This window comes from Pyrgilauda ruficollis, unplaced genomic scaffold, assembly GCF_017590135.1.
Source record: "Pyrgilauda ruficollis isolate IOZ18807 unplaced genomic scaffold, ASM1759013v1 scaffold3, whole genome shotgun sequence".
Classification (NCBI taxonomy): Eukaryota; Metazoa; Chordata; class Aves; order Passeriformes; family Passeridae; genus Pyrgilauda; species Pyrgilauda ruficollis.
The window spans coordinates 14,874,580-14,901,513 of NW_024524377.1; the positions used below are offsets into that span (position 1 = coordinate 14,874,580).

At 38.2% G+C, this 26,934-nt stretch overlaps 1 protein-coding gene across 1 annotated transcript in view; it reads right to left on the minus strand.

The window, feature by feature from the left end:
• Positions 1-573: 573 nt before the first annotated feature.
• The window catches only part of LOC121356590 (dipeptidyl peptidase 4-like), a 40,291-nt gene continuing 13,930 nt past the window's right edge, over positions 574-26,934 (minus strand). Inside the window, exons 10-26 of the mRNA XM_041473224.1 lie at positions 25,642-25,745; positions 22,136-22,265; positions 21,946-21,990; positions 18,856-18,960; positions 18,686-18,753; positions 18,444-18,497; positions 17,872-17,996; positions 16,905-16,952; positions 16,358-16,456; positions 14,281-14,350; positions 12,529-12,723; positions 11,588-11,642; positions 9,630-9,729; positions 8,030-8,094; positions 2,968-3,040; positions 2,653-2,726; positions 574-1,809 (exon numbers count right to left, since the gene is read on the minus strand). Coding sequence (XP_041329158.1) covers positions 1,711-1,809; positions 2,653-2,726; positions 2,968-3,040; positions 8,030-8,094; positions 9,630-9,729; positions 11,588-11,642; positions 12,529-12,723; positions 14,281-14,350; positions 16,358-16,456; positions 16,905-16,952; positions 17,872-17,996; positions 18,444-18,497; positions 18,686-18,753; positions 18,856-18,960; positions 21,946-21,990; positions 22,136-22,265; positions 25,642-25,745 — 1,509 coding nt within the window. The 3' untranslated portion in view covers positions 574-1,710. The remainder of the gene's footprint in view (positions 1,810-2,652; positions 2,727-2,967; positions 3,041-8,029; positions 8,095-9,629; positions 9,730-11,587; positions 11,643-12,528; positions 12,724-14,280; positions 14,351-16,357; positions 16,457-16,904; positions 16,953-17,871; positions 17,997-18,443; positions 18,498-18,685; positions 18,754-18,855; positions 18,961-21,945; positions 21,991-22,135; positions 22,266-25,641; positions 25,746-26,934) is intronic.

Consider the following 26,934-nt stretch of genomic DNA (forward strand, 5'->3'; position numbering starts at 1 on the left):
AACTATTTACCCTTGCATACACAAGCCATATCATAATGATAATCTTTTTTTGTAATCTGTCTGTATTGCTGGGATCTACCTTATACTGACATAGGTTTCTTTGCCTTGAGTCAAAAGAATGAGAGATGTGATGATAAAACCTCCTCGAGATAACTGACAGCCTGTAAGGCTGTAGAACTTCAACCGTGGTGCCAGTCTACAATAGAGCCACTACTCCCTTAAACCCAAGATGGTATTTGTAAAACCCAGCTCCAGTCTGTTTCAAAAAAATGCCAACAAACAGAACAAAACTGCCCATCTTATTTTGTGAGTCAAGGAATTGTGAAAACAAAATCTGATTTTCCATTTGAGACTTTCTCATTTAAGGACAAGCTGCACAAAGTGTCTTAACATTCTTCCCCATGCTTTATCTGTCTGCATGAGTACTTTTACATTCACACCTAATGTCACTAATAACCCACAATACAGACATAATCAGATGCTGGCATGTAATACCAAGAAGCTAAGTGTTAGATAATCATGTCACACTCCATTACATGATACCGTTACACAAAATCAGAAGCTTCACTGTAAGTCATCCTCAAAATTAACAGGGATTTAAAAATATTCTAGTGTTCTTTTTCTGAAGCAACATTTCCAAGCATATGGACTACACCTCCTTTCATAAATTAATGTCTTTATTATTTTAAAGCAGCACAATTTTTAGTACAAGTGGATTGTATTTTTTCTATGTGAAATTAAGAAAATTAATCCTCAGATGAGATGGAGAAGCCTACCTGGAGTGCTGTAAAGAAAGCAGATATTTATTGGTAGGCTGTAAGGTTTTGCTAAAGAGCATGTTCACAGGAGAGTGACTGCTAGTTCGCATTGTAATGTTTTATGTTTCAGTGTAAGAATCAGTTCCTATTCATCACAACATGAGCAACTTCTACATTAAAAAAATGGGGTTCTTGTTCCCAGAGGAGATTTTGCAGTGCACATTCCCAGTGAAGCAGCTATTTTTACTATAAAATAAGCAAAAATCACAGTACTATATGATAGCACACAAAAAAATCCAGTGACACTGGTTTGACTAGGTATCATTCAGAATCTTTGGTGAAAGCTGGTTTTGTGCTTGCCTTGCAAGAGTTCTACAACTGTAATACAAGGGATTGGAGAGAAAACACTTACTTCAGAAACTGCAGTATAAAGTATTTCATTCTGCACATATTAACATCACAGTATTCCTGATACTCATTCTAAAATAATAATTATCAAGCCTTACGAATTTCTGCAAAAATGTTTCAAATGTTTCTTCATTATTTTCACAGAAATTACCCCAGGGTTAATTTAATTTTTGATGGAAACATTATTATATTTTTATTCTGTGACTGATTGCCATGTGACATTTTTATCATTCCTTTCTCTAATATACAAACTGGATTGTTTCTCTTTTAGACTGAAATATCAAAAGGTAATTACTCAAGCAAGTACCATGGTTCCTAGAAGTCTGCAACATCATTCTGGTGATGTTAAGACCCGATTAAACACAATCAATAAAAATGCAATAGTTGCTTGGCAACAGGAATCATTACAAAGATTAGCATTTCACTGTGTACACCGGTATCCCAAGAGCTGATTCTTATCTCATCTTGATTTATACTGGCTCAGAGTACATTATCATGAGAGTTTTCTGTAGAAGTACCATCAGTAACAAGCAAAATGCTGGTGCTAGTGCAGTGAGAAACACTGCTTTATGAAGTGGCTCATATGGGTATAAATATGCTTATGTGCTTGACCGGAGATGGAATGGTCTTTGTCAGTGTACCACTGTGTGAAAGAGAAATATAGAGAATGTTAGTTGCAGCTACATCTAAATGATAGAAATCAAACATGACAGACATAAAAACCTGTGCAGCCATTTAAAATGATCCTAGCATGAGGCTTTCCGCATGGAGCCAAAGACATGACAGGGTAGGAAGCTGCTTTGACACTTAAGCTCCTTCTTTGCATGTGAGACATGCTCTGTTTTTATGCTGAAGGTGTAAAAACAACATGTGGCTTGTCCACATGAAAGGTAGATTCAGCTGTTTAGTTACAAGGGGTGCCTGACCTCTCCCTCTGTATGTCCTGTGAGTTTGGCTGAAAGAAAACCATGCACTTGGCCTCCTTCTATACATCATCATTTCTAGCCCTGCTCCTCTGCTGAGAGAATGTAGGAAAGAAAAGGCTTGCTCCCTAGTCTGAGAACTTCCATGCACAACATAAGAAAGGGCAAATAACTGCTTGTCTTACAAGTACAGTAAACACCAGACGGGATGGAAAGGCTATCTGGGATTTTGCTGAAGCCAACCTTTCCTTTTATCCTATCTGTAAGACACTATCCATTGCACTTGGGTATATGCAAAGGTTGGGACTGGCTATTTGTTTGAGAACATAAAAACTTAAAGAAAATGAAAGATTAGGTAAAAAGGATCAAATATGAGATAGTGTTGCTTGACAGTTTTTCTTGTGCAGAAATAAAATACATGCTTTATGTTCACATTTCAGTTACTGAACATGAAATGCAACTATATGAACTTTCATTTAAGAAGGCAATGAATTTATACCTTACCACAGGGAGCTTATGTTATTATTCTCATTTGTATAATAATAAACAAACCAGAACCATACCATTGCCTGAAAATCCACTTCAGCATCAACAAGAGCTTTGGAAATCTGTGCTGCTTGCTGAAAGTGAACATTATCTGAAAAGTGGAAGAGGAAAAAGGTAAACAAAAACTGCTTCTGTAATACTCTGGGGGAATCAAAGCAATATACACACTAGACTCCCCAGCACTGCTGACTGAAACACAGATTAGTTGCAAAAATCGGTATTATTTTATTGACGCAAATGTAACAGCCTTGCCCCTTCATGCTTTTGTTTTGTCAGTAGTAGAATTGCGAACCTGTCTGTAATACTAAAATGTCTAATTAACTGCAACTCACCATCTGCTGTTCCATGAATAAGGAGATATTCAACTTCCTTGAATTTTTCAGCTCTGGCCATTACTGTTGAACTCTAAAATTAAAGGAAAAAAAAGAAAAAAAAGCTGCTATTTATTAGGGTATGACTTGCTACCAACTGAATTTGATTCGTGTTGACACTGTCTGGGGTCCTTCAGCTCAAAGCAAGCACAGCCCTGCTTACCCCCCTCTGAAGTGCCATGGGACACGGTCACACATCCAGGGCTGGATGCCCACACTCAAACCCCCCGCGCCTGCCTGCGACTGTACCAAGGCTGTGGCTGCCAAGGAGCAGGCAGCTGCAGAGGGGAAGAGCTCTGCAGTGAGGTTCACATTCAATCCATGGCCAGCATGGTGGTAGCCTGCAGCACTCTGTGTGCCATAGGTTTCCTGTTTGACTGCAGACAAGTTAAAAAAAAATGTTGCCATGGCAACAGTGCACCCTGCCAGAGCAAGGAGTAGATCTTGCAGAGGCTACACATGTTATCTTCCACAAAAGGTTCACCTGCAGGTAAGGCACCAGAGCTAATACTGCCTCAATCTCCAGAAAAAACAGGTAACAAGAAGTTTAGAAAAATGTGCTCCTGAAATGCCTCAAAGAAAATCACTAGACCAAATCTCTAAATAGAAGTCAAGCTACATTTTGGGAATGGAAACACGATACAGTGATGAAAAGATGAAATAATCAGCAACTATGATTAATCAAGAAATTTAAAACATAGTAACAACATATTCCCTAGAACATTCTAGCCCACCTGCCTTGCTACTGTGACTCAAGAATGAAGACAGTGAGGATTGCAGATAAGATTTTTAATTTGGGCAAGGAAAGGGAGTAGGATGGTGCTCTGCTATGGGCAGAGAAAGAAGAGGAACAACAGGGACAAGACATTTTAGACTTGACAGGACAACCAGTTAATGTGGCAAGAAAAAAATAGTAAAAATTATGAACAGAAGAATTTAGTGATTTGCTTTTTTTCTTCCAAATTGGTACTAAGGCTGTATCCTTGCACAAGGATTTGTATTTAGTACCCAAAAGAAGTCAAATACATTATACTACCAAGACAAGAAGTGTTCTGATTTCCTTATGTCTCTTGTACACTCATGAATCTTTAAAGCAAGTACAAATATTAAACTCCTTTTCTTGTGGCAGAATAGTGTACCAGAACCCTTCCATACATGAAATGAATTCTTTGTATGTATTCAACAAAATCTAAAAACCAAGTTCAGCAGAGAGGGCAAAAAACCCCCACCCTCCAGTCTGTAACACTGCAGTTGCCCTCTTTTGATAGTCAAAGGCTAGAGAGCACTAGAAATCCAGTATACAGAAATCCACCAAACGTGGAAGCATGACACTTTCCATTCAGATGATTTGATATCATGGAGTAAGAACACTTAGCTGTGAGTGCCAAAATATGGAGAGAGCACTTTGATGCACTGAGGAGCACTGGTAAACCAGCTGACCAAAAGAACAAATGAGAAAGAAATGGCCCAGTGAGATTAAAGACAAAAAAAACCCACCAACAACCAAAAAAAACCTCCAAACCAACCAGTGTCCACATGCAGAGGGAAAATTGACAGATCACCTTGCTAGGCTTTATTGCAGAAAAGCAATGCTGCTTTAAGTAAACCTTCTGTGAGTGGAAGCCTGATTTAAGCTACACTTCTGAGAACTTGACTTGGCAAAAGCAGTTTTAGAAAGAGGATGTCACTATTTTTCCTCTTCAGGCATTAAATAAAATAAAGTTATTTGTAAAAACACTTCAGAAAGAAGAAGCATATGAGATAGTTTCTCTGCTTTTTTATCACTGGTGATACTTCACTTGCGGTACTCACACTCAACATGAAGAGTCCCTTCCCTAAAACATGCTTTAAGGACACAGTAGCTTTGTGTCCTTAAAGAAGGTTGCAAGATAGGCAGCACTCTCAAGTAGGCAGAATTAGACAACAAAGCAACAGCAACTGAACAAACCTTAAGTGGACAGCCAAAAAAATGCAACTATTTACCACTTGTGTTTTACAGTTACACTGCTAGGACAAAGGCTCTGAAAAGGTAATGTGAACAAGTACTGAGAATTAGGCCCTACTGAGTGTAACTGGCTTTTCTGAAGATCACACAGCAGTCAACATTTTATCAGCACTCCACAAACAAGTTAAGGTTTGGCTGAAATTGAAGGTCTCTCTCCCTTTAGCATATTCTCAGATAATAGAACAAATGTCAAATCAGTACAAGATGGCATATTTACAAAATTGTACCCTGTTTTGCATAACCTAATGATGCAGCAGTTCTTAAGGACTGAACATTTCAAATCTGCTAGAAAAAGATTGCCAAATCTATGACTGTTTCAAACACTTGCCAAAAGCATATCAAATTCAGAGTGAACTGCAAAATAATGTTCTCACAAGTTGAACAGTCTCTTCAGTATGCTTTACATGGCTACTGTGTCTGACCTCCAGAGCTCTGCCCTGATTCCGTCTCAAGTCTTTTGCATCAGGGATGTTTCTTCCAGGCCGCCAGATTCTCTGCCGTTCAGTCTAGGATTATATTAGGAGCACTTGCTTGCTCCTCTCTTTTACACAGCTCTAATTTTTAATAGTTTACAACTACATTAAAAGACACTGAACATACCTAATTAGCCCACTTAGGAGCGTGAGGCCTCCCTCAGACTTGACTCCTGACAAACAATATTTAACATCTCAGATTCTCTGCCTTCAATAAAGTGAAACTTAATGTCACAGAAATACAAGGCAGGATGTACCCCTCTTACCACAACTAGCTTCTTGAGTCTATATATTCAGTCATCAATAATACTCTACATGTTAGGAATGTGCCTAGCAGTGCTCATCTTCTCTAAGGAGGTCTGTACACCATCTCATTTCTTTTAAATTAGGGTGCATACCACAGTTTATGCAACTTTTCACTTTTCATGCCAGCTTTACAGAAATGCAGTAGGATAGAGAATATATGAGGCAGCACACAAACCTGACAGCACAGTGCAAGCTTTAACAGCTTCAGCTGTATGTACTAGCTTTCAGTACAGATTCCGCATTCACCTCAAAAACCATTCATTTCAGTAAACAGCTCTCATAAGTGTCAAGGGACCAGGAGGCTGGCTATTGGGACTGGGACATGGATCAAAGGGGCTGTAAGCCAGGAACATACTGGGCTGAAGTCAGTAAGGGTCTTCAGCAATAACAAAATCCCACAACACTGTCACGGAGGCTACATGAAAACCAACAAACTCACTTCTCAAGCTACCCCACCCTCCAGGTTAAAAGTAAAGTCCAAGTACTATATTATTTGGAGCTTTTAACAACAAACAGGATTTAAGTTGCATTTTCCGTTCTCTAGGAGCAGCAGCGAAGTGTGACAATCTGATCTAGGCAATTACTCCTCCTCCATCTAGCCACCATTCTCCCCAATTAGTCCTCTGAGTAACACATTTGAAACCTTTAGCTCTTTGGTACTGGCAGTTTCAACGTGGCCATTGCCAGCAATGGATACCATGCCAAGAAAATCCGACTCCTGGCTTGAAAGGATTAAACAGTCCTCTGTTGCCATCTGTGCCGTGAAGCTGGTGAGTGACTTTGTGCACCCAGAGCGTTAACGTTCGTTCTGCACAGCGACAGGAACTTGTATTTACACTGCTACCTCGCAGACCTCCTACTGTTCCCACTGCCTTAAAGAAACACATTTGGAAAAAGGCAGGCAGGAGGCTGCAGGCTGCTGGTCAGCTCCTGCTGGGCCCAGTACTCAGTGGTTAGAAGGGGGAGACAGACACAGTACCAAGCTGTCCAGGAGTCACTACCATTGTCCCCAGTCTTGACCAGAACGTCTCACATAGCCGTTGACAACACTAGAGTACTGTAAATATATGTCAAGCCACATGTTTCAGTACATATATGTCTGTATTTATATGTTTTATCATACTTGCAAATCAATGCAACAATGCCCACCCTTTTTTCTACCCATGACACTTTTTTAATGCACACAACAGTGCTATCTGTCCTCTACCCTTCTTACCAACCCAAACACAGAGAATGCTCTATCTCCTCCTCTAACATCAATGTTTGGTTCCAGTATCACCATGGCTGGACTCTTCTGTGAAACATTCCAATAACCAGGACACCAAGTACCCCTCAGATTCTTCACAGTTCTCCCACAGCCACTGTATTTTCACCTCAGCCTGAAGTTTCCCAAAACCTGACAGAATGTTTGGTTGCTCTGCCCTATGCCCAGCTACCTGTGACTTCAAAAAGACCTTGAGGCAACAAAAATCATCTGGCACATGGAAGAGCAAGTCAAACAATTGATTAATCATGGTGTAACAAGGACAAACAATCTACATGCATTTTGCTTTCAGCAGGACTAATGCAAATTCCCTCACTCCTGTGAAAACCCTGGTCATTTTAGAACAAACTTTGGACATTCTCTGTTTATGGAGATTTCAGTCCTGACACTGCTGGCTCTCTTGGTCTGCAATTTGATATGATCACAGTAGCCTACCTGTCAAAGTTTTCTAGTATTGAGGAAATTTTGCTTTCCCTCCAAAAAACCTGCAGATTCCTAAAGCAGGGAAGTTCACACAATACCCATTAAAAAATTACATTTCAGAAAGAATGGGAGTACATTTGTTTTTGTGAAAAATGTTGAAGATAAAGCATTCTTTGCTCACAAATATATAAATTTTAAAACAAATTTGTTTTATGGTGGTTAGAATAGAAGTTTTTACTGCTTGTTTTACAGTCTGCAAAGTAGTCAAATGGAAGTGAATTAAAAAAAAAAAAAAAAAAAACCAACCCAAAACACTAACACACTAAACAAACAACAGAAACCCCACACCAGTCACCAAGAGGAAGCTACTTTGTGCAAATCCAAACACATGAGACTACAGCCTCTAACAGCACAGTGCAACAGTTCTAGCAGGAAAGAAGACACAAACTTATTTCTCTGCACAGGGAAAGAACTAAAGTGTTTAAACAATATACCAGTTTAGAAATGAAACATCACACACAAAAAAAGGAGATAAAGTGATTTCTTTCTTACATTATAGTTCTTCAGATTATCATTTTCTGTAGGAAGGCCCATGTATCGCTCTGTGTATATTGAATCTGAAATTTTAAAAATCCCAAAATTAGAATCTGCTACTTAATTTTCAGTCTGTCTACCATCAATTTTCCCATCAATACAAGCAGTAACAATGCATACTGGAAATCAGGTTTTCCACAATGAGGGGTGTAGGTAACCATCGTTATTCAGAATAGTTAATCTTCTTGTTGCCATGGACACCTGAATGCTGAATATTAATATAGTACTTTGTGTCAGTGTTTCCTTATTGTTATTCTTTCAGTAATCCTAAAAAAATGACTGAAGATGTTGCAGTAAATAACTAGCATCTGAAAAAAAATCTTATCTATTTTATCTAAATATTTACTACCAAAAATCTATACTATGAAATTACAGTAGCATATTAGAATTCAGCTTGGGTGAGAAAAAAGCAAAATTGATTTTCCACATATTTTTTTGCCATGTTACCATTTTCAGATTTGCAGCTTTGTTTTAAACCATACAAACTAATGCTCTGCTGCCGTATTCTAATGTCCATTTGACTTCTCGTCAGAGTTATTGCACTAGAGATTTTTTATGCTGAATATCTATGCCTCCTTAATCCTTCATTTAAGTAAGTAAAAGTGGAATTATAGAGATCTTGATCATTAAAAAAATATTTCCTGTCATGCTGTAATATTCATGTCCAAAATATCATGAAGACGTCCCCAACAGACTACTGCTATTGCCTGGCAGCATGATCTGATCTGCTGAATTAGCTATTATACAGCCTCTGTGCTAGTTGCAAAATGATAAATTATGCCTTCTTTAGCAGTGGTTTGCCAGGGAAAGCTTTCCCTTGAATGTTTTTGGACAAATAAAAATGAGGAAAATGTTAAAACGTGTTCAGATTGTACCACCACCTATTTATAACTTTACATAATTTTTTTAATCTGGGAGGAGAGCCCCTATAACTAGCCCATTTCTAGCCTCATGCAGCTACTTGAAACCTTATGCTCAAAAGGCTTGAAGCATGTAGAGACTTGTCCACTTGATCAGGTTTTTCTCACATCAAGCTATTCTCAAGACGGATTAGATTTATAAAATCCAAATTTGACATGCTAAAAAAACCCCTGACCAACCAACCTAAGGCAATTCAAATCCTATTTTGGTACTTTTAGAGAGTAAATTACAATGCAAGTTCAAAGCTAATCCTCACAGTTCATTCTTACAAGTGAAGTTTCATTTCAAAGACACAAAACTTCAACTGCAATGGATTTCTGACACACAATACTGTGTGTCATCAAAGCAAATGTACACACATTACAGCAGTACTACCAATATTACGATGATTTTTTGTCTTCATTAATGGGTAGAGATTACCTGAAGTTATGGATGTGACTTTTTAAGATGGGAAATAATATTTAGCGAATTGGTTTAATTTCAAAATGCAGTGGCCACGAGCTCATAAAAACAGACCAAGTGGCATTTACGTGGCATCTAGTAGATAATCCGAAGTTCTGCGCTACGAATCCACACTTTGCAGCGTGTGCACTGGAAGACATATGGGAATCCTTGTAACGAGGAAGCCCTCACATACCATAATATTGCCAGCGTGACACGGGGGCAACCGCTATTCCACACTTGAACACGCCGCTTCCAGAGCCAAGCACCATGGAGGTCACATATCCCCCATAAGACTGAGAAGAAAACATTGCTGTTATTTTAGTCAGAAGGGAAAGGATGGGGCCCATCTGCTACACAGTTCATCAGGCATTTATGGGATCAGCGTTTTTCATATTAATGAACTCCATTCTGAATTTGGGTCAGATCTCAGCCAGCCTGCTCAGTCGGGGAAACAGGCACCAAACAGCGCATGGCAGCTGTGGCACTGATGAATGAGAGCTTGATGGGGAAAAAGGGCGCAAACGCTGCCCAACTGTGACTCAGCTGAGGATGACTGCGTTTGGTAGCACTGTAGGCAGCAGCAAAAGACAGGAAACGAGACACTGCTGAACCGCTGTGTCCCTTCCCGTGCTGGGGGAGTGGGTGGAAGCAGAGCTCTGGCCCACAGTGTGCTCTGATGAGTAGTTGCAACAGGGCATCCAAAAATTTCCAGCTCCCTTGGAGCAGGCCTATGGTAACTCGCTCCCTAACTCTCCCCCAAAGTGTCAGGAGCAAGACTGTGACTGGGGAGTGAAGGATCTGCTGAGTTTGTGGGAGGAACTGTGCAACAACACACCCGTTGCTGTACACAGAACATTTACTCACAGTCTAGCTTGATACACAGATGAGTAAATATCTGACACACTTGAGCATCCAGGCAGCAAGATACCTAAACACTGTCACCAGCCGCCCAAATGACTGCCCTCACAAGAGTTTGAATGGGTTATTTAGGAAAATGTGCCCACCCACATTCAAAAACAAGAGCTATTTTTGGATCTCATTCCTGTCTTAAAACCAGATTACAGGCAAAGGGAATTGCATCTTATTTCAAAGTCCTTAAATGTTTGCTCCAACTTCAATTCCTAGGTCCTTCCAATGAGATTAGCAATGTAATGCAAGCACTTAGTAATTAAGCACTGTATAAATGCCTAACCTGGCCACAGTAAAGGTATTACTGCTGAATCTATGGCAAACAAAATCCATGTACATAATGACAGGCTGACAATGAGAGGCTGACAGTCTAAAAACTCAAGATATAAAGAAAATCTGTTTGCCTACAGGTTCAATGGCCAGGATGCATAATCCCAAGATAGCTCCAAAAAGGAATGTTCTTCTACTATTCATCCTGAGGGTCATAAGGACTTAAGATGGGATTGCATCAAATCATCAATTTCTGCAGAAAGAATTTTCCTTTCATTACAGTTAGTACCATTATATGTGATTTCCTATAACAGAGATGTTTACCCCCAGAAGAAAAGCTATTAAAGACACCATATTGCCATCAAGCAATTTATTCATTAGTGCCTGTCACCTGCAGTGCCCAAATTTCAGTTAACAATTTAAATCAGCACTGCAATCACTAACACTATGTACACATTTAGCTTTGTAGCTGAGGGGGTATGTGCATGCTATTAAACTATTAAATATTTCCATCTACTGTGCCAGGTTTTAAAGATGCATCAAGTAAGAGAAATCTGGCCTCTGGTTGCAAATACCATGATAACCATCCCACACAGCTGGCTCGACTGTAATTTCACATCTTTTTTAAAATCAGTCATCCAACTGAAGAAATACTGTTGAATACATACTTGGGTGTTTTTTTTTTTTTTAGTATAGATTCATACGGTACACAGGAACTTGGCAGCATCCCTTTAAATTGGTTTTTAATCCCTCTAGTAGTCCTAATTTCTCTTACAGAGGCTCCTGAATGATTGCAAAAGGGCAATGTATAAATGCACTTTTAAGATGAACTTCATCAGCTCAAGTACTGGATTGTGCTGTGACCCCAGGAGTGCCTCACATGAAGCACTACAGGATCTCACAAACATGACAGCACAACAAATAGTTGTGAAAATTAAACAGTATTCCCACCAAAATTATTTGAGTACTTACCCAACCCCAAATAGCTATTCTGTCCTTATCAACAAAGCTCATTTCAGAAAACTTTCTGAAAGCAAACAAAATAATTAAACACTTAACAGACTGCAAATATCTGCCATTCTACAGACGTGCCTATTTCCTATCAAGTCTTCCTCTTTGTATTGTACAAACAAGCATTTCCCACTTCATCATAGCGACTGCACATGAAAACATATGATGATTCAGGCACGTGTGTCTTTAGGAAATTTAGAAAAACATATGTGCATATGACACTCTGAAACCCCTCAACCCATACTCACTGACATTTGTATTGTATCAGGTCAGATTTCACTACCAGCCTTGTCTTTTTTTTTTAAAGATGCACAAAAATCAAATTGCAGCAATAAGGAACAGACCAACACAGGGAAATGCAGTCACCATAAAAAAAAAAATCAAGAAGATTGTGAAATTGTTTAAACTCCTTAACATTTTAAAATCCCACATAAAAAAACCCTGTAAGATCAAGTTTCATTGCAATTCTGAGAGATCTATACTGAGACTGTTTATTTTAGTGAGGTTCTACAAGCATAAACCAAGTGACAAATGTGAACTACGATTTGAAGGCTGAGTATTTCTCATAATTCTGCGACAACAGAAACTTGCTAATGCTTGAAGTAAAACTTCCATCTCCAAGTTCCTTGGTAGCGTGTTCTTCTACTAATATGACACATATCATCTCTATAAAATCATCTCCATAAAATCAGAGATATGGTTAACTGGTATTACAGCATTAACTCTCCTCTCTTTTTAAGCATAAAATGATGGTGGGCATATAAATGACACACTGCAGTGTACGAAATTAAGCCGAATGTAGTTATTTTTTGCCGATGACAATTTGAAACCTTCACCTTTTTTCCCCTACACGATAAGCGCGTAAAAGAAGGAGCAGGTGTTGACCTTTCCCTGTAGCTCACCTGGCTGCTGCTATCTGATCTTCCACTTCATAGGTTCCCAGCCTCCGGTTTATTGCGTGCATGATTTGATCCCCCTGGTAGCCGCTGCCCCTGCCGTCGAAGCTGGCCACGATGACGCGCTCCGTGCTGGCCAGGTAAGTCGCCCAGCTGATCCGGTAGGCTTGGTCTACTTTCTGACTACAAGGTCCTGCATACCTAGGGGAAAAATGTCACAAAATTCAGGCATTTACTCCCCACATATTCTCACATCAAGCATTACTGCTGACAATTTTGGCCTTTAAAACAGGATAAACTTTCAAATTAAACCGAGGAAACAAGAAAAGCATCACTGACTGACTCCAGTGTGCCACTAAAAGCAATATGTTTTTTTGAAACTGCAGCTGTTAATCAAGAAAGCAGGCTGAATTTTTTGTTGTTGTTGTTGTTTTACTTCTTTCTGTTCTAATAAGAAACCTTCATTATTTTGACTTAAGGCAGCTTATCAGATCCTAGCCAAGTTTTCTTCTGTTTTGGCACATCTAGTCACCTAAGTTTCAAAGTAATATTCTCTATTTCTGTTCCATTCACCCATTATTTATTTGGTTTAAGTCTGAAATCAGTGAATAGCCTTCAACTGGAAAAATGAAAAATATACTTTTCTATGTCTTATCGGTCTGAACTATTTTTTATGCAGACTGAGAAAAAGGAAGCAAAACTATACTTGTAACTTTTTACTTAAAATATTTCAGAAGCACTTGATCACTATGAGTGCCTTGATGGCAAAATTCTGTGCAGTGCACTTCTCTAGCCACTGTTCAACAGAGTAAGAAATAGAAAATGGCTCCTATGGCTCTATAGCCCACTTTTATCAGTTTTATGAGCACAGAATAAACTACTGGGAATTTAATTCAAGCTATGGATCCATATACTTCCAAAGTAATTTCTGATATTGAGATCATTGTGACCCAGAGGTGATCCTGACAAAGGTCCAGGTAAGTCAATAAACATAGTATCATAACCAAAACAAGTCTTAAGAAGCCAAAAGCACTGGCTGTTCATTAAAATGTTCAATGGCACATCAAAAAGTGCTACCAAATTGCATTATATAAAGCTGCATCTAACAAGTAACAGCCAGTTTCCTTACAGAGTCACCTTTTTTGTAAAAAAGGAGTAACTTAACATTTTTCTATTAATGCATAGCTAAAATTCAGTAATTCGCATTTAGAAGAAAACATACCAAGATGAACAGAAGTGCCTGAGGAAGACCAGACCAATCAACACTTGCTCATGGGCTTTTATTTATGAAAAAAATACACAGCAAATGCAGTCCTGACCACAGGATCATATTTGACTGACAGTCAACATTGACTGACAGTCAAATATCACAGAAAACATGCAATGTCACACACACTACTTCAGCTTTAGAATACAAAGCTTATTCAAGGTTTCATTCTGGATTATGATTTCATCAAAGATTACTCCTAAGGAACATCACGAGCAGAGGAGAAGGTAAGCTAACATGAACATCCTGGCTGTTAAAACACATGGAATGTATCAGCGCCAGTGCCAGAGCATGTGCTCATTAAGCATTACATCATCTTAGGGCACAGGAATTCACCATGAACTGGGATAAACCCCTATTTTCCATTCCATCTTAAAACTACTTCAAGAAGTAATTAGAAAACATTCCAGTTTTGTGTTTCCTTATTAAGAACATTTGAAGTAGATGAAAGTGATTATTAACACAGCACTGCCATGTGGTTGAAAACTTACACATCAAGGAGCAGAGGATGCTTCTTTGATTCATCAAAATGGGGAGGCAGAATCATTTGATACCACAGGTCTAAAAGTGAAAAGAGTTTGACTTAGGTCAGCTCTCCCGTGGAATTACTTGACATGCATTACCATTCACACAAGAGAACATTTGAGCCACCCCCTAAAATTATAGAGAAGTTTAACTGGTCTGTCCTAATATATACATGTAGAAGTTCCTAGCTATTAATTTTTAAAAATATTTTACAGCTAAACTAGCAGAAAGTAATAAAATCTGGGGAATCAACATGCCGTCTCATGACATTATTCTAAGCTTACATGTGAAACTCGTTATGTCTCTACAGTAGTAAATCTAAAACAGGTTCAAAAATAAAATTTCTCTCCCAGCAGAGGAAAGAAATTCTATATTATTTTGAACCTGCCAGATAGACTTTGCTTGACAGTTTGTAAAGCATCCCAGAAACATATCCAAGTATCTATTATTTTTGAAGCAATATTGATTCCAGTTCCATTCATGTTATTCGTCCTACTGAAATTGGCTGTGAGCTGAACATTTTAAAGGCACACCCTGAAAGTTTTGCAAACTGAATGACTCAGTTGTTCACTCATGAATTTTAAGTGAACTGATGCTGCAATGCTGATGGACTGCACTGCAGTAATAGTCAGAATGCAAATCTTACAAAAATTTGCCCAGATACAAATATGCAAGGCATCAGAACACTGCAACAAAACCAAACTAAATTGAACACATTAAAATACTAATTTTAACCTTTGCATACTCTATAGTCACAGGGGTGAATTTTTTCTCTAATAACCTACATGGATTTGTGAGCAGACTGGAAGCTTTAAGTAGGACTACATAAATGGATTTGCTTCTCCTACTTTTGATATCAAAAATAGATTCCCCTTACCCAAAAGCTTTTACCCTGAAGACATGAAGTAGTAAGAACAAAGAGGAATTAAAAAAAAAAAAATGAATATACAACTGATAGCATGAAGAACATCTTTAAATCTCCATCTTGCCTGGAAGATTTCATCTTTAGCCCTAGTAAAAATGTGACAGAAATAAAAGAGAGAAAACACAAAGATAAAGAGAATTATTATATAAATAAGGTAACAGTGAAAGAAGGGAGGCATCAAAAAGAACAGTTAGCAATGACTGACCTAAGTCAATGCAGTTTGTAAAATGGAATTCCATTAAGAATATCTGCTCATTTTATCAGGAGGAAGTTTGTCATGAAGAGAAAAGCTAGTAGCAAAGGCTGGAGCAAGTACAGTTTAGACAGGTACCAGGCCTCCCACTGCTGGGCTCTTTGATGCTGCTCAGCCTAAGACCACACCAAGAACATTCCTCTACCCAAATTCTGAGGGGCACCACTCACAAGGCATTAACAGTTCATTATCTAACATTTTGTTTTGGTCTGTACTAAGGTTTATGCAGTCTCAGAGCATGAATGTGCTTTCAAGAATGATTATTCAATTGAAATCTATTCAACATATTTAACCCCCACCCTCCCCACACAAAGTCAAAAGCCATAGAGTTGAAATGTTGCTTAAATGTTTTTTCAAGATTTTTTCATTTAGACTGTGTCTACTTTTTCACAATATCTGAACTTCTCCACTCTCCCAACCTGCTAACACAAACCAAGGCGACTTGCACATGTAAATCAGAAAGACCTACTTGAATTTATAATGTAATTTAAATTCAACAATGTTAAAGAGTTTTGGGGTTGTGCCCCAACCTCATTTCTCTTATTGATTTAAAGCGCTGTTAGAGACTTCTGGTTTCTAGTTTATTATAAAGGAAAAAGGAGTTAAGCCACTTCATCATGAAAACATGAAGATACCACACTATGGAAAAGCACATTTTGGATAAGAACATTTTGGGATTTCAGAAAATAACCGAGAATATTTGGAGATGTCCAAAAAAAAATCATCTTGCCTCTAAGTTCTGAATAACTGCATGAGTTCCCATTGCACCCATCTGTCCTGTCGTGCCCCTCAGCAGAAGACCTTGAACCACTTGGTGAAAAGCAGGGGGTGGGAGGGGAAAGGTAAAAGACATTTTTGAACTTACCATATCCACCTATACTAATGGAGCCAAATTTTTTTGAAGGCATCTGAATATCTTTCAATGAATTTTCCAGTTCAGTGTTATTTTCCAAGTGTCTGAGGACTAAATAACAAAGTAAGATTCAAAGACTAAACAGATTTTTTTCAAATGCACTGCTCTTTAATTATGGACTTTAAATATTAAACCTGAGATGATGGCAACTTATATTGCAGTTTTAGTTTACTGCAGTTTTTGTTTTTCCTCTCAGATTCAACATTTACAGTATAGTTTTCCTTCAGTTCTTTTTTCCCTGTTTTTCATCTAAATATCGTTTCAGAAAAACTGAACAATTAATCAGTAAATACGTCATACACGACTTAATGTATTCTAGCCCTGTGTATAATGTTAAATAAACTCAAGCTATATAATTTATTCTTCTGGTAATTATTTGAAATAAAACTTACCCTTTATAACTGACATTTTTATTATTATACTATGCAAGGAGAAGAAAATTAGAATAAATTTAAAGTGCAATTTTCTGGCATATTATAAATTAAAGACAATCCCATACCTTCATCATCAGTGCTTCTGTGCAGGGTAGACATGGGCAGGCCAGGACCTGTTAACAGGGCACAAAACCTTCATGTTTGCATGCTGGCTTGAAACACAGCCCTCGTGAAGTAATTGGAAACGGGTGAATCATAAAAGCTCTGAACTTGTTTCCCTCCAGTCTGCTCAAGCTAAATTTTAGGTTAGCGGGGCCCAAATTCAAGCCACAGGATCCCACAGAATGTTCAGACTGACTCAAAGATGAGCCACATGACTGTGAGGCACTGAAGAACAGAATTTCCCTCTTTAGCAAAGCTCATGCCTTGCTTGTGGACAATGGTGTGGCCGTCAGGAAACCCTGACACAGGGACCACAGCAGCTGTCTTCGACCACTTTTACAGTCTGACAGAAAATCTGTCTGCTGTCTGTCCTTCCAGCCCATGGATTAAGGAAGATCTTGGCACACATTTAAATTTAAAGTAATTTTGGAGATGATTTTATTTTTCCCAGCCTTGGATGAATTTAACCCTTGTACTATGTGGCAGGAGCACTTAGAGGTCACACTCAGTCTACAGTCCCTCTGCTTACCTTATGATTACATTACTTCTTGACCAGCACTATCTTAATTTTATTCTCCTACATCAGGCACTGCTCTGTCTGTTGCTTGTCACACTTTCAGAGCCTCCAAATTCCTTCTGCAGGCAGAGCTCCCTATACATCTCTCGAGGAGATGCACAGTGGACAGGAGTGTTTTGCAGCTCTTTCAGGTCCACTGACAGATAGAACTAACAAGTTTTATCCCAGTAATTTTTGTCAAGGTACTTTTGAGCCCAGGAGGCAGTATGTTTTTCCACTGCCAATACATTTATCCAATGTTATCAACACATATCATTGTTACACAGTACATATCGAGATCCTGACGAAGTGAACTTCACCACCCAACTAATCAGTGAGTCATGTTTATGTCAATTAATTCGGGATATACTCACCGAGACAATTTAGCTGATAATACTGCGTGTCTTTGCTGAAGGACACAGAATAATACTGGCATCTTTTTTCATCCAGATTACAGCTAACACATTTAGTAAATTTTGGACTGCTTTCCAAGAGCACTCTGCAAAGTAAATGAGCTTTATCTCAGAGATTTTTTTTTAAGCTATGCTAAAGCAGTATATGCTTTTTAAGTAAGATGGCTGAATAAAAAATGTTAAAATTTGGAAGTGATAGAAACTGATTAAAAAACTAGAGAAAACAGAGTTTCAGCTTTTGAGTTCAATTAATACTGAAATTATAGTAATAGGAAAAAAAGCATGAGGGTTATTTTTAGGGTTTTTTTTGCTTGAGGATTGGTTGTTTCTTCTCACATTTCCCTTTATTAACTGAATTTACAGAAAAATATTTCCATTATTTTTGCAGTTTATACTCTTACACTGATTTTCATTAAATATCTTAAAGATTAGGCTGAACATATGAATATTTAAGTTTTCAGTGATTTTTCTTGAAGTTTCTTTTTTTCATCAACAAAAAATTTACTTATACTGCAGAAAAAAGAATTTCTTACTTATAAAGATTTCTTCCTCCTGGCATCTTATTATTTTCATTACTGATGTAGTATCTAAAAAATCAAAACATACTGGTTTTAGTAAAATATTTGTAGTATAATATTAAAAAAAATTATCTGACATGCTTAAATCAGATTTTTGGTAAGTTAAAAACCTTCTCCCTCTCCTCTCTCCACGCTTGCTTAGACCCTTGTTACCAGCCCTTATGATATGAAGAGGTACCTTATTTACAGATACTTACAAAAATTTATTGGTTACAGCTTCTATGCTGATTACTTCCCAATCTCCTGAAGTAATAGCTACTGGAACCTGGAGCAGGGGAAAAGGCAAGGCAAGAAGTAGAAGATGAAACCCCTCGATCACCAGGAGAGACACAAGCCAGCAGTGACTGTCCCAGACAATATTCCTCACCTGTGAGCCATTTATGTAATGGATGTGCTTGTAACCTGCTGTGTCGCTGAAGACTTTGTAGTAGGAAGCATTGTCGGGTGCAAAGTGAGGGACAGATGGCTGAAACTTGAACATAAGAGAGATGTCTATTAAAGCAAAAAACAAAACTCCAGATCCTAAGCGATAAATTTAGATTTTAATTTCTCTAACCAGGACTCTCAATGCTTACAACAAGGCATCAATGAATGTACTGCAAACATTTTTGCCTTCTGACTTAGTAGGTAGAACCTGTAGCCATCACTCTTAAAATAAACACACCTGAAATATTTTCCTGTCCTTAGGCAACAGAATTTCCCGAGTACTAGTCCCAGCAGTGATCCATGCCCCCCAACTCCCTCCCCCCACACAAAATATTAAGTACTTTTGGTGGTTTTAGTTTTCTACAATTTTAGGAAACAATATGTACATCTACTTTCAAAGGCACTGTTTTATTCCATCCAATGCAGCTGTAACCTATAAAAATGTAAATTCTGCAAATTCATGTTTTTCTTGAATTTCCAATTTTAAAACACATATTTGTGAACAAATTCTCTGAACTCAATTTTTTTTTAGCTTATCAGTGAAAAATGTCCTGCTCTATTAAAAAAAAACCACAAGCTGCTTTCCAAGAGGAAATTTTCCTAGCAAGTAGGTGATTACAGAATGACAGAGAACTCAAACTGGAATAATATTTTCATGAAGTAATTATCCATTTATCAATTGAGAGTGACAGAAATGAATCAATTTCTTCTATTGACTGCCATTTGAATGTGCTACATATGGTAGAAAAAAGAGAGGAATGAAATTGAGCTGAATGAAATAAAACTTATTTCTGTGACAAATGCCCAAAGGATCTAAATGCTAATTAGGCAACTGACACAATGTAGCTGCCTCGGAGATGTTACACCCATCTTGAAATGGTGAAACGAGGCTGAAGTGATTTGCCTCCGGTCATTCAGAAAGCAGTGACAGAAATTAAGTCTTTCTAACCGTGTGCTCCAAATAACTTCTCCTTGTTCCCAAGCAATATTTTTGCAAAAAGTAATCTGACAAATTTTGCTAGCTTTTCCCTTATTTTTCAAAGTGTGACTTTCCTTTAACTCAACTGGCAAGCTCTAACAGCTGATGACCTGGAAGCCTTATACAGCAATGCAGGTTTTTCTGAGCATTCTTCGTTTAAACATAATTTAATCTCTATTTAAAAAAAAAAACAAACAAACATCAAAAACCAAAAAAACCCACGCCAAATCAAAACCACCAACAAAAAACATTAAAAGGTCTCCCCCCCAAAACCCATTAAAAATATTATAGAAACAAAGAGAGGACTATGTCTCTGTATTCTACACACATAGATAATTTACTTAAATTTTTCTATACATAAGTATGTGCATACATACATCTTGCAAATGTATAAAGATATTGCTTATCAAATATCATTTTATCATCCCTAAAAAGGTGGAAAGAAAAAAAAAGGAGTAAATATACCTATCCTATCCCCTCTTTAGTCCTTCCTACTCTCTATTTCTCAAATCCAAGAATTGTACAGTGAGATTACCATTTCTTCCAACAGCTCCTAAGAAGTGGGTTGTCTCTTTAAAAGAAACAAAAAACCAACAACCTAGTTTAGTGGCACAGACTTGCATTTTGCCCTCTCATTTTGCACAACTGTTTACAAAGTCTGCAGCTTGATCATCACATTGTCTAATTGTGAAGCCTTTGCTGCAGAGAAGCAAAATGTGTCAGCGTTAAGGCCTTCCTTTCCATATCAAATTTGACAGCAGGTGGGTTGATCTCTCATCTTCATACTGCGGATGATTTCATCCCTGCTGTTGCCTCCCTCTTTGCATTTCTTTAAACTTTCATTTTTGACTTCAAAAGTGAATTAGTGACTAAAGCATAATCAGTGTGTGGAAAATGCGGGAGTGGAAAGTGTACTCTGTGTTCTCATCAAAAACTCTGAAACTCATTTCTCCCTCCAAATCTGAACTTTTGCATCTCTGCTTCACTTCCCCCAGATCTTCTGTGTAGTTCATTAGGTGCCTACTCCCTACCATGTACAAAAGGACTGAGAGGCAGCTTGGAAAGCATCATCCAGACAGTAGCGGCTGGTTTGGCAGGAGTGCATGAAAATTTTAGTCTGGCCAGTTACATTCATCTCATCCCCACTTCTCTTGAGTGGATATTTCATGCAGGGGAAAAATAAATAAATGAGTAGCCCCAATTAAAACCTGGAATGGTTTGTTGCAACCTGATACACTAAACATTACTTTTGTCCTCTATGCCTTTATTCCAATACCATTCAAAGGTTACAGAACACACTTCTAAATACATTTTATTCCCTGATCTTTCTGGAGGTAGTAGAAAAACTAGAAAGCAGGTAAACCAGAATAGCTGGCAACTCCCCAGAACAAAGGGAATTCTGAATCTGGGCTCCTGCATTTCCCCCCTACCTACTGCTACCAAAGCAGAAGGTCAGAAGCAGAAAGGAGTCTGGAAAGGCACTATGCTTTTGGTAAGCTGAAAATAAAATCATAGAATCATAGAATGGTGTGGGTTGGAAGGGACCTTGAGGTTCATCTTGTTCCAACCCCCCTGCCATGGGAAGGGAGACCTTCCAGGGTGCTCAAAGCCCCATCCAATTTGGTCTAAAACACTCGCAGAGATGGGGTATCCACAGCTTCTCTGGACAACCTGTTCCAGTGCCTCACCACCCTCCCAGGAAAGAATTGCTTTCTAACACCTAATCTGAGCCTACTCTTTCAATTTAAAGCCATAACCTCTTGTCCTGTCAACCAGATGCACGGGCCACAGAGGACATGATTAGAGCTCCAGCCATACTTCACTGTCAGCCCAGCCTGGGAGTTCAGAACCCATTACCCACAAAAAAATTAACCTTGACCCCAGGCATGGGGTGACATTTGAGATAATTTTTTCCTGTACATGAAAAACACAGCAAGTGAGAGGATTGGACCTACACACAAGAGACACTGCAAAATGCAACAGGCTCATATGAAATTTTCATAATTATCAGAATTATTTAGCATGTAGCAGTTTTAGAAATCGAATACTCACTCTGCCAATCCAGCCAGTTGTACTTTCTTCAGTAAATTGTTTTTCCTAAGAACGACAAAAACAAACAATCCCACAACAATTATGTTTATTTTACATCAGGCTTTATTTCTACAAAGATAAACATACAGATATACTCTACTCCTTTCTAGTTGCATCGACCATTTCAACTCTCCAACCTAATTTCTCTTACCTTTGGACATGACCAAGTAGCATTTTCAAAGTCACAGACTGTGAGGACTGAAAAATTCTGAATTCTTCTGAGCCACTGCAGACAAATCCTTTCATCTGTCACCCATGTTACAACACTCAAATAATGATCACTGAAAACAGCAACAACATAAGATATTTAAAATCCTCTCTATAATAGCATACCATACAATTGCATTCAGCAATTCACTGAATGAGACTCATCTGGCTATTTTCATTTCAATCTACTCTTCAACAATAAACAATGATGCAAATGTAATTGAGCCATTTTTTCATCAATTGTTTTTGCTGCTAGTAGATGCCTTGGTTATTTTCAGAGATACAATAAAGAATTAGATAGCTCATACAAACCCACTTCCAGAAAGACTGCAATTAAATTTTAACAGCTATTCTCTAATGCATAAAATAATAGCTACTCCAGGCTGTTCATAAATCTTGCACTGTGTGCATCTAGAGGAAATTCTTCTGAATATTAAGTTGTATATGCCTTAGATGAAGCAATTTTATCCTTAGCTGCCTGAAGTTGGTTGCTTGTAATTATTTTCTGAATGACAGATACTTTTGTTCAATTTAGTAGTTATTTCTTTAGTTACAGTGGAGGGAGAGATCATACCAGACTCAGATACGATTATTTGAATATTTTACTTTCATCTTCAGAATACCACCCAGCTGACATGAAGGATGAAGTATCAGAAAAAAACCCATTTTCATGAATATTCCTGTATATTAATTTTAAAAATGCACCACATAAAATTTAGTGGCTTTGTTTACCATAACGATCTGTTAGATGTACTGTCTTTTCTTATTTTAGATCTTTCCTATCTCCTTGAAGCCTTATGAACTAAAATAAAACAAACTTCCCCTCCAAGGCAAGTATACATTTTTAACCATAATTTGCACATTTGACTTAGTTCCAAGTTCATGTTCCCTTTTCCCCCAAAGTTAGTTAACAAAAATGTGTGGGAAGTTTTGTGATAAGAGTGTCTTTCTGATCACTGCAGTTTGGGGAAGGAAACACTACAATTAGTGTGGATGGATTAAAAATATGTCAGCTGGTTATCAAAAACCGTCAGATTTATTTCTAGATTATAGTTTCAAATTCATGTTTGGAAAAGTCTATTTCTGCATTTATATTTGACTGGGACGTCAGCAGGTCATTTAATTGCTACCGCCATTGAGTTTGCAGGAGTTTGTTTGTGAAAAACAAATAAAGCATCATTCTTCCTGTACCTATAATAGTGGTTTCCCTTGTTTTGTATAAGGGGGAATTAGTCCCACAATTTTCATTCCTTCAAAGTGAGAGTTGTTAACAATTCTGGTGACTATAAATCATTAATCAGAGAAGATGAACATTACAAGGAAAACAAACAAAACAAATATCATTTATCGAGCCATTACAATAACTTTCTCTCCCCTGTGAGAGTGGGAATGCACCTTCAGTACTCAACAACACACAAAAGGTTAACTAAGCTGCAATTAATTCAAATATAAAGTACAGTAGTTTTGCACTGCCCTTCCTCATTTGTTGCTGAAAAGGGATACTCTGCAACTACTCTACTGAGAAGTCAGCTTATTCTAGGATAGATAATTTCAGAGAAGAAGAATCCATTCCCGTCATCCTCCTGCTGGCTAACAGGAGCCCCCTGTACCCATGGTGCCAAAACCAGTGTGTAAATGCTGGATGGGTTTCATGCTGGTCATTCAAGCAGAGTGTCAGGTTGCAAGTACCATCACATGGCAAAGCACTGCCATTCCAGATTCTGGCAGTTTTTCTTGACAAATAAAACTCTTACTCTGCAGCATAAGTGAGCTGTGCCCCCTTCATATGTAGGGGAAAAATTGTTGCTCATCCAAGCTCTGGATAGAGCTGTAGCAGACAACCATTTGCTGAGGCACTGTCCCTCAACATCCCCAACCAGGCAGGTGGAGTGAGGTATGCCACCAACTCAAACTCAGTTTTGCTCAAAACTTAGCTCAGTGGAAGTAAAAATAGAAATTTCCATCACAAAAACTAACCTTTCCTGTCATACAGTGGTGTACATATAAATACAATGTAAATATTCAATACTTTGCAATTCCAGAAAAAAATCCAACCCAACAGCAACACTGCACATTGCTCACCTTTTCCTACTCGTGTACCTTTGCTCTTGCAAAGTTCTCCAAGACTCGTTCTGGCCACCTCAACTTTTGCAGGACACATATAGTGAGACTTGGCCATTATTTGAATCAGCCACTGGGAGAAGGAGTGAATTTTGATCCTTGAACTCATCATTCAATATTTATATTTGTATTAATCCTGACTAACTGAGTGGCAAATCATTTTTAAGATGGATGGACTCCATGTAACCCACACCTCTGTTAGCCAGATGGGTGTGAGGCTTGAAGGTAGCTGATGGTTATTCTCCTCACATCAACTTCCATGAGGTATTAACAAAAGGTAAAAAAACCCTCTAAGACAGCAAAGATCTTAATCAGTACTGAGCAAAATGTAAAGGGCTTTTAATTCTGAGGCACTGGAATTCTGGAGGAAAACAAGGCACGACAGCTATCTAACATGCAGCTATTGCAGTGTGACTGTAAGGGAAGGATAAAGAACAACATATTCATAAGAACTTGCATCTCTGTTAACACATGGATGCTACACTGAAGTGGTGAGGCTGAAACAGAACAGTACTGAATTTCCAGCTATAGCTTTTTGGCCCCCACATATAAAATGCTGGTTTTATGCATAAGCTAACAGACCTTTGTTTTTTTCTGGTTTATCAGTATAACCTGTGCTTTCATACCCATCATGTTTTTAAGTACAAACCTCTAAAACATTTCTACAATACTGTTAAAAAGAAAAAAAAAACAAAACCCAAGATTTGGGATACCAAATTGTGTGCATGCACTTTAAATTGATGTAGCTGCTCTTTACAAAATACACTTATATCATGTTGTGCATTTCCAGTGGCATTTTGAGGAATACAATTTTCCATTTACTCTGAGAGGTGCTGATTTTCACCATCTTCCCAAAGAAAACAAACATTTTAAGTATAAATCTGAAGACAACCATGATACCTTGCCTTAGCAAGGAGTCTGCTTCCAATAAAATCAAATCTTCACTTACCATTAAGGTTTTGTTTTGTTGGTTTTTTTTTTTTCTCCAGTGAAAAGAAATACATATATTATAATTTGATTATACGAAAACTTGCTCATATTAAAGTTGTACTGTGAAATGACTTCACCATAGTTAGACTCCACTGAATGTGATGAGCCAAGAACTTGTCACTTTCTGAATATAACATACATGGAATATGCCATCTATATATAATCACTAGGAGGATAATCTCTGTGCAGATTTTCTCTGGTAAATCTTGTTGCTACCAGAGCCACATTACAGGGAAAAACTGCCATATACACTGAGTACAGGGAGGTCACATATAAAAGCTCCTCCTCTCCCATCAAAAGAAACAAACAAATATCAAATATTTAACCAAAATTTCTCACCTTGATTCTATTTCTGCAGGTGGAAAAATTTCAACAGGGCGGGAAGCTGGAAGTGATGTGGTATCCACAATAAAGAATTGTACAGTTGGATTTGTAGCTCCTGCCTAAAAATAAAATTTTTCATTGTACTTTTGAAGAGAGAATATTCTTTGTGAGGTGTTTGAAATTATAGATAAGTTACTACAGACAGAAAGGTAAAATCAACCAACTGCAAACATGTGAAAAGACAAGTTCCTTAATGCAGGATTGATACATAAATTATCCTTTGTATTTTTCACACAGAAGTGTTAGGTATGCGTTTCTAGATAAAAAAGACTATTACATTAAGAAACAATCACAGAGCTTGCTGTATTTGACCAGATCTCATCCTACATGCCACACACAGTACCTAGAGAGAATCAAATCCATTGCTAACACACAGGAAAATGCTTTTCCATGGAAGCAGCACCTTACATGAACTAATCATATCACAGCTGCCTATATCCCAATCAAAGCTGTGACTGCAGCATGCACTGCACTATCTCTAATGCAATGCTGCTGACAGCAAAAGAGCTGTGTCAGTAAGGGCTGCCTCTCTTGTGGTTAACCAGCCAAGTCCTCATGGTAACAGATAGGTACCTAAACTTGATCCACCTCCAGAAGTCAGCAATATTCCAAACAAAAGGGGTTTGCAATAAAATGTGTAATTTAGATTGGCAATTCATTCTACACCTATACCTCTTCTCAGGGGCCTGCTCAGGACAGAGCATCTGCAGCTGCCAGTGACCCCTCTGGGGGAGGCTCCAAGGGCACAGGCAGAGGCCGCGTGCTCCAGGACCTTCGGGAAAGGCAGGGACTGACCACAGCTGCTGCAGAGAAAGCTGAGCTTGGCACTAAGGGGGCAATTTCTCCACCAGGCAGCTGTACCAGATGAACAATAAACTGGCTGTATCATCTGTCCTGCCCCATTAATCAAGAGTGAAAATATCTTCCTGGGATGGCCAGACCATCGTGGATTGGGGCAGGGCATGTTGATGCCTTAAGCCAACACAGAGAATAAAAACCCAGGGGTGAACAGAAAGAACTAAAATGACGGACTTGAGATGATTTCAACCCATCTATTCCTTCCCAGCAATGGGGATGCTCAGCACTGTGATGGTGAGTGTATTATGGAGGCCAACTATGAGAACATGTTTGACACTCAGCAGGGTGGTGCAATTGTTGTACTCTAAGTGTAATTGTACTTGCTTTATGTCTTAAGTGCATTGCTTAGATAAATCAAAATCCCGTATAACACCAAATAACAGGTAAGTC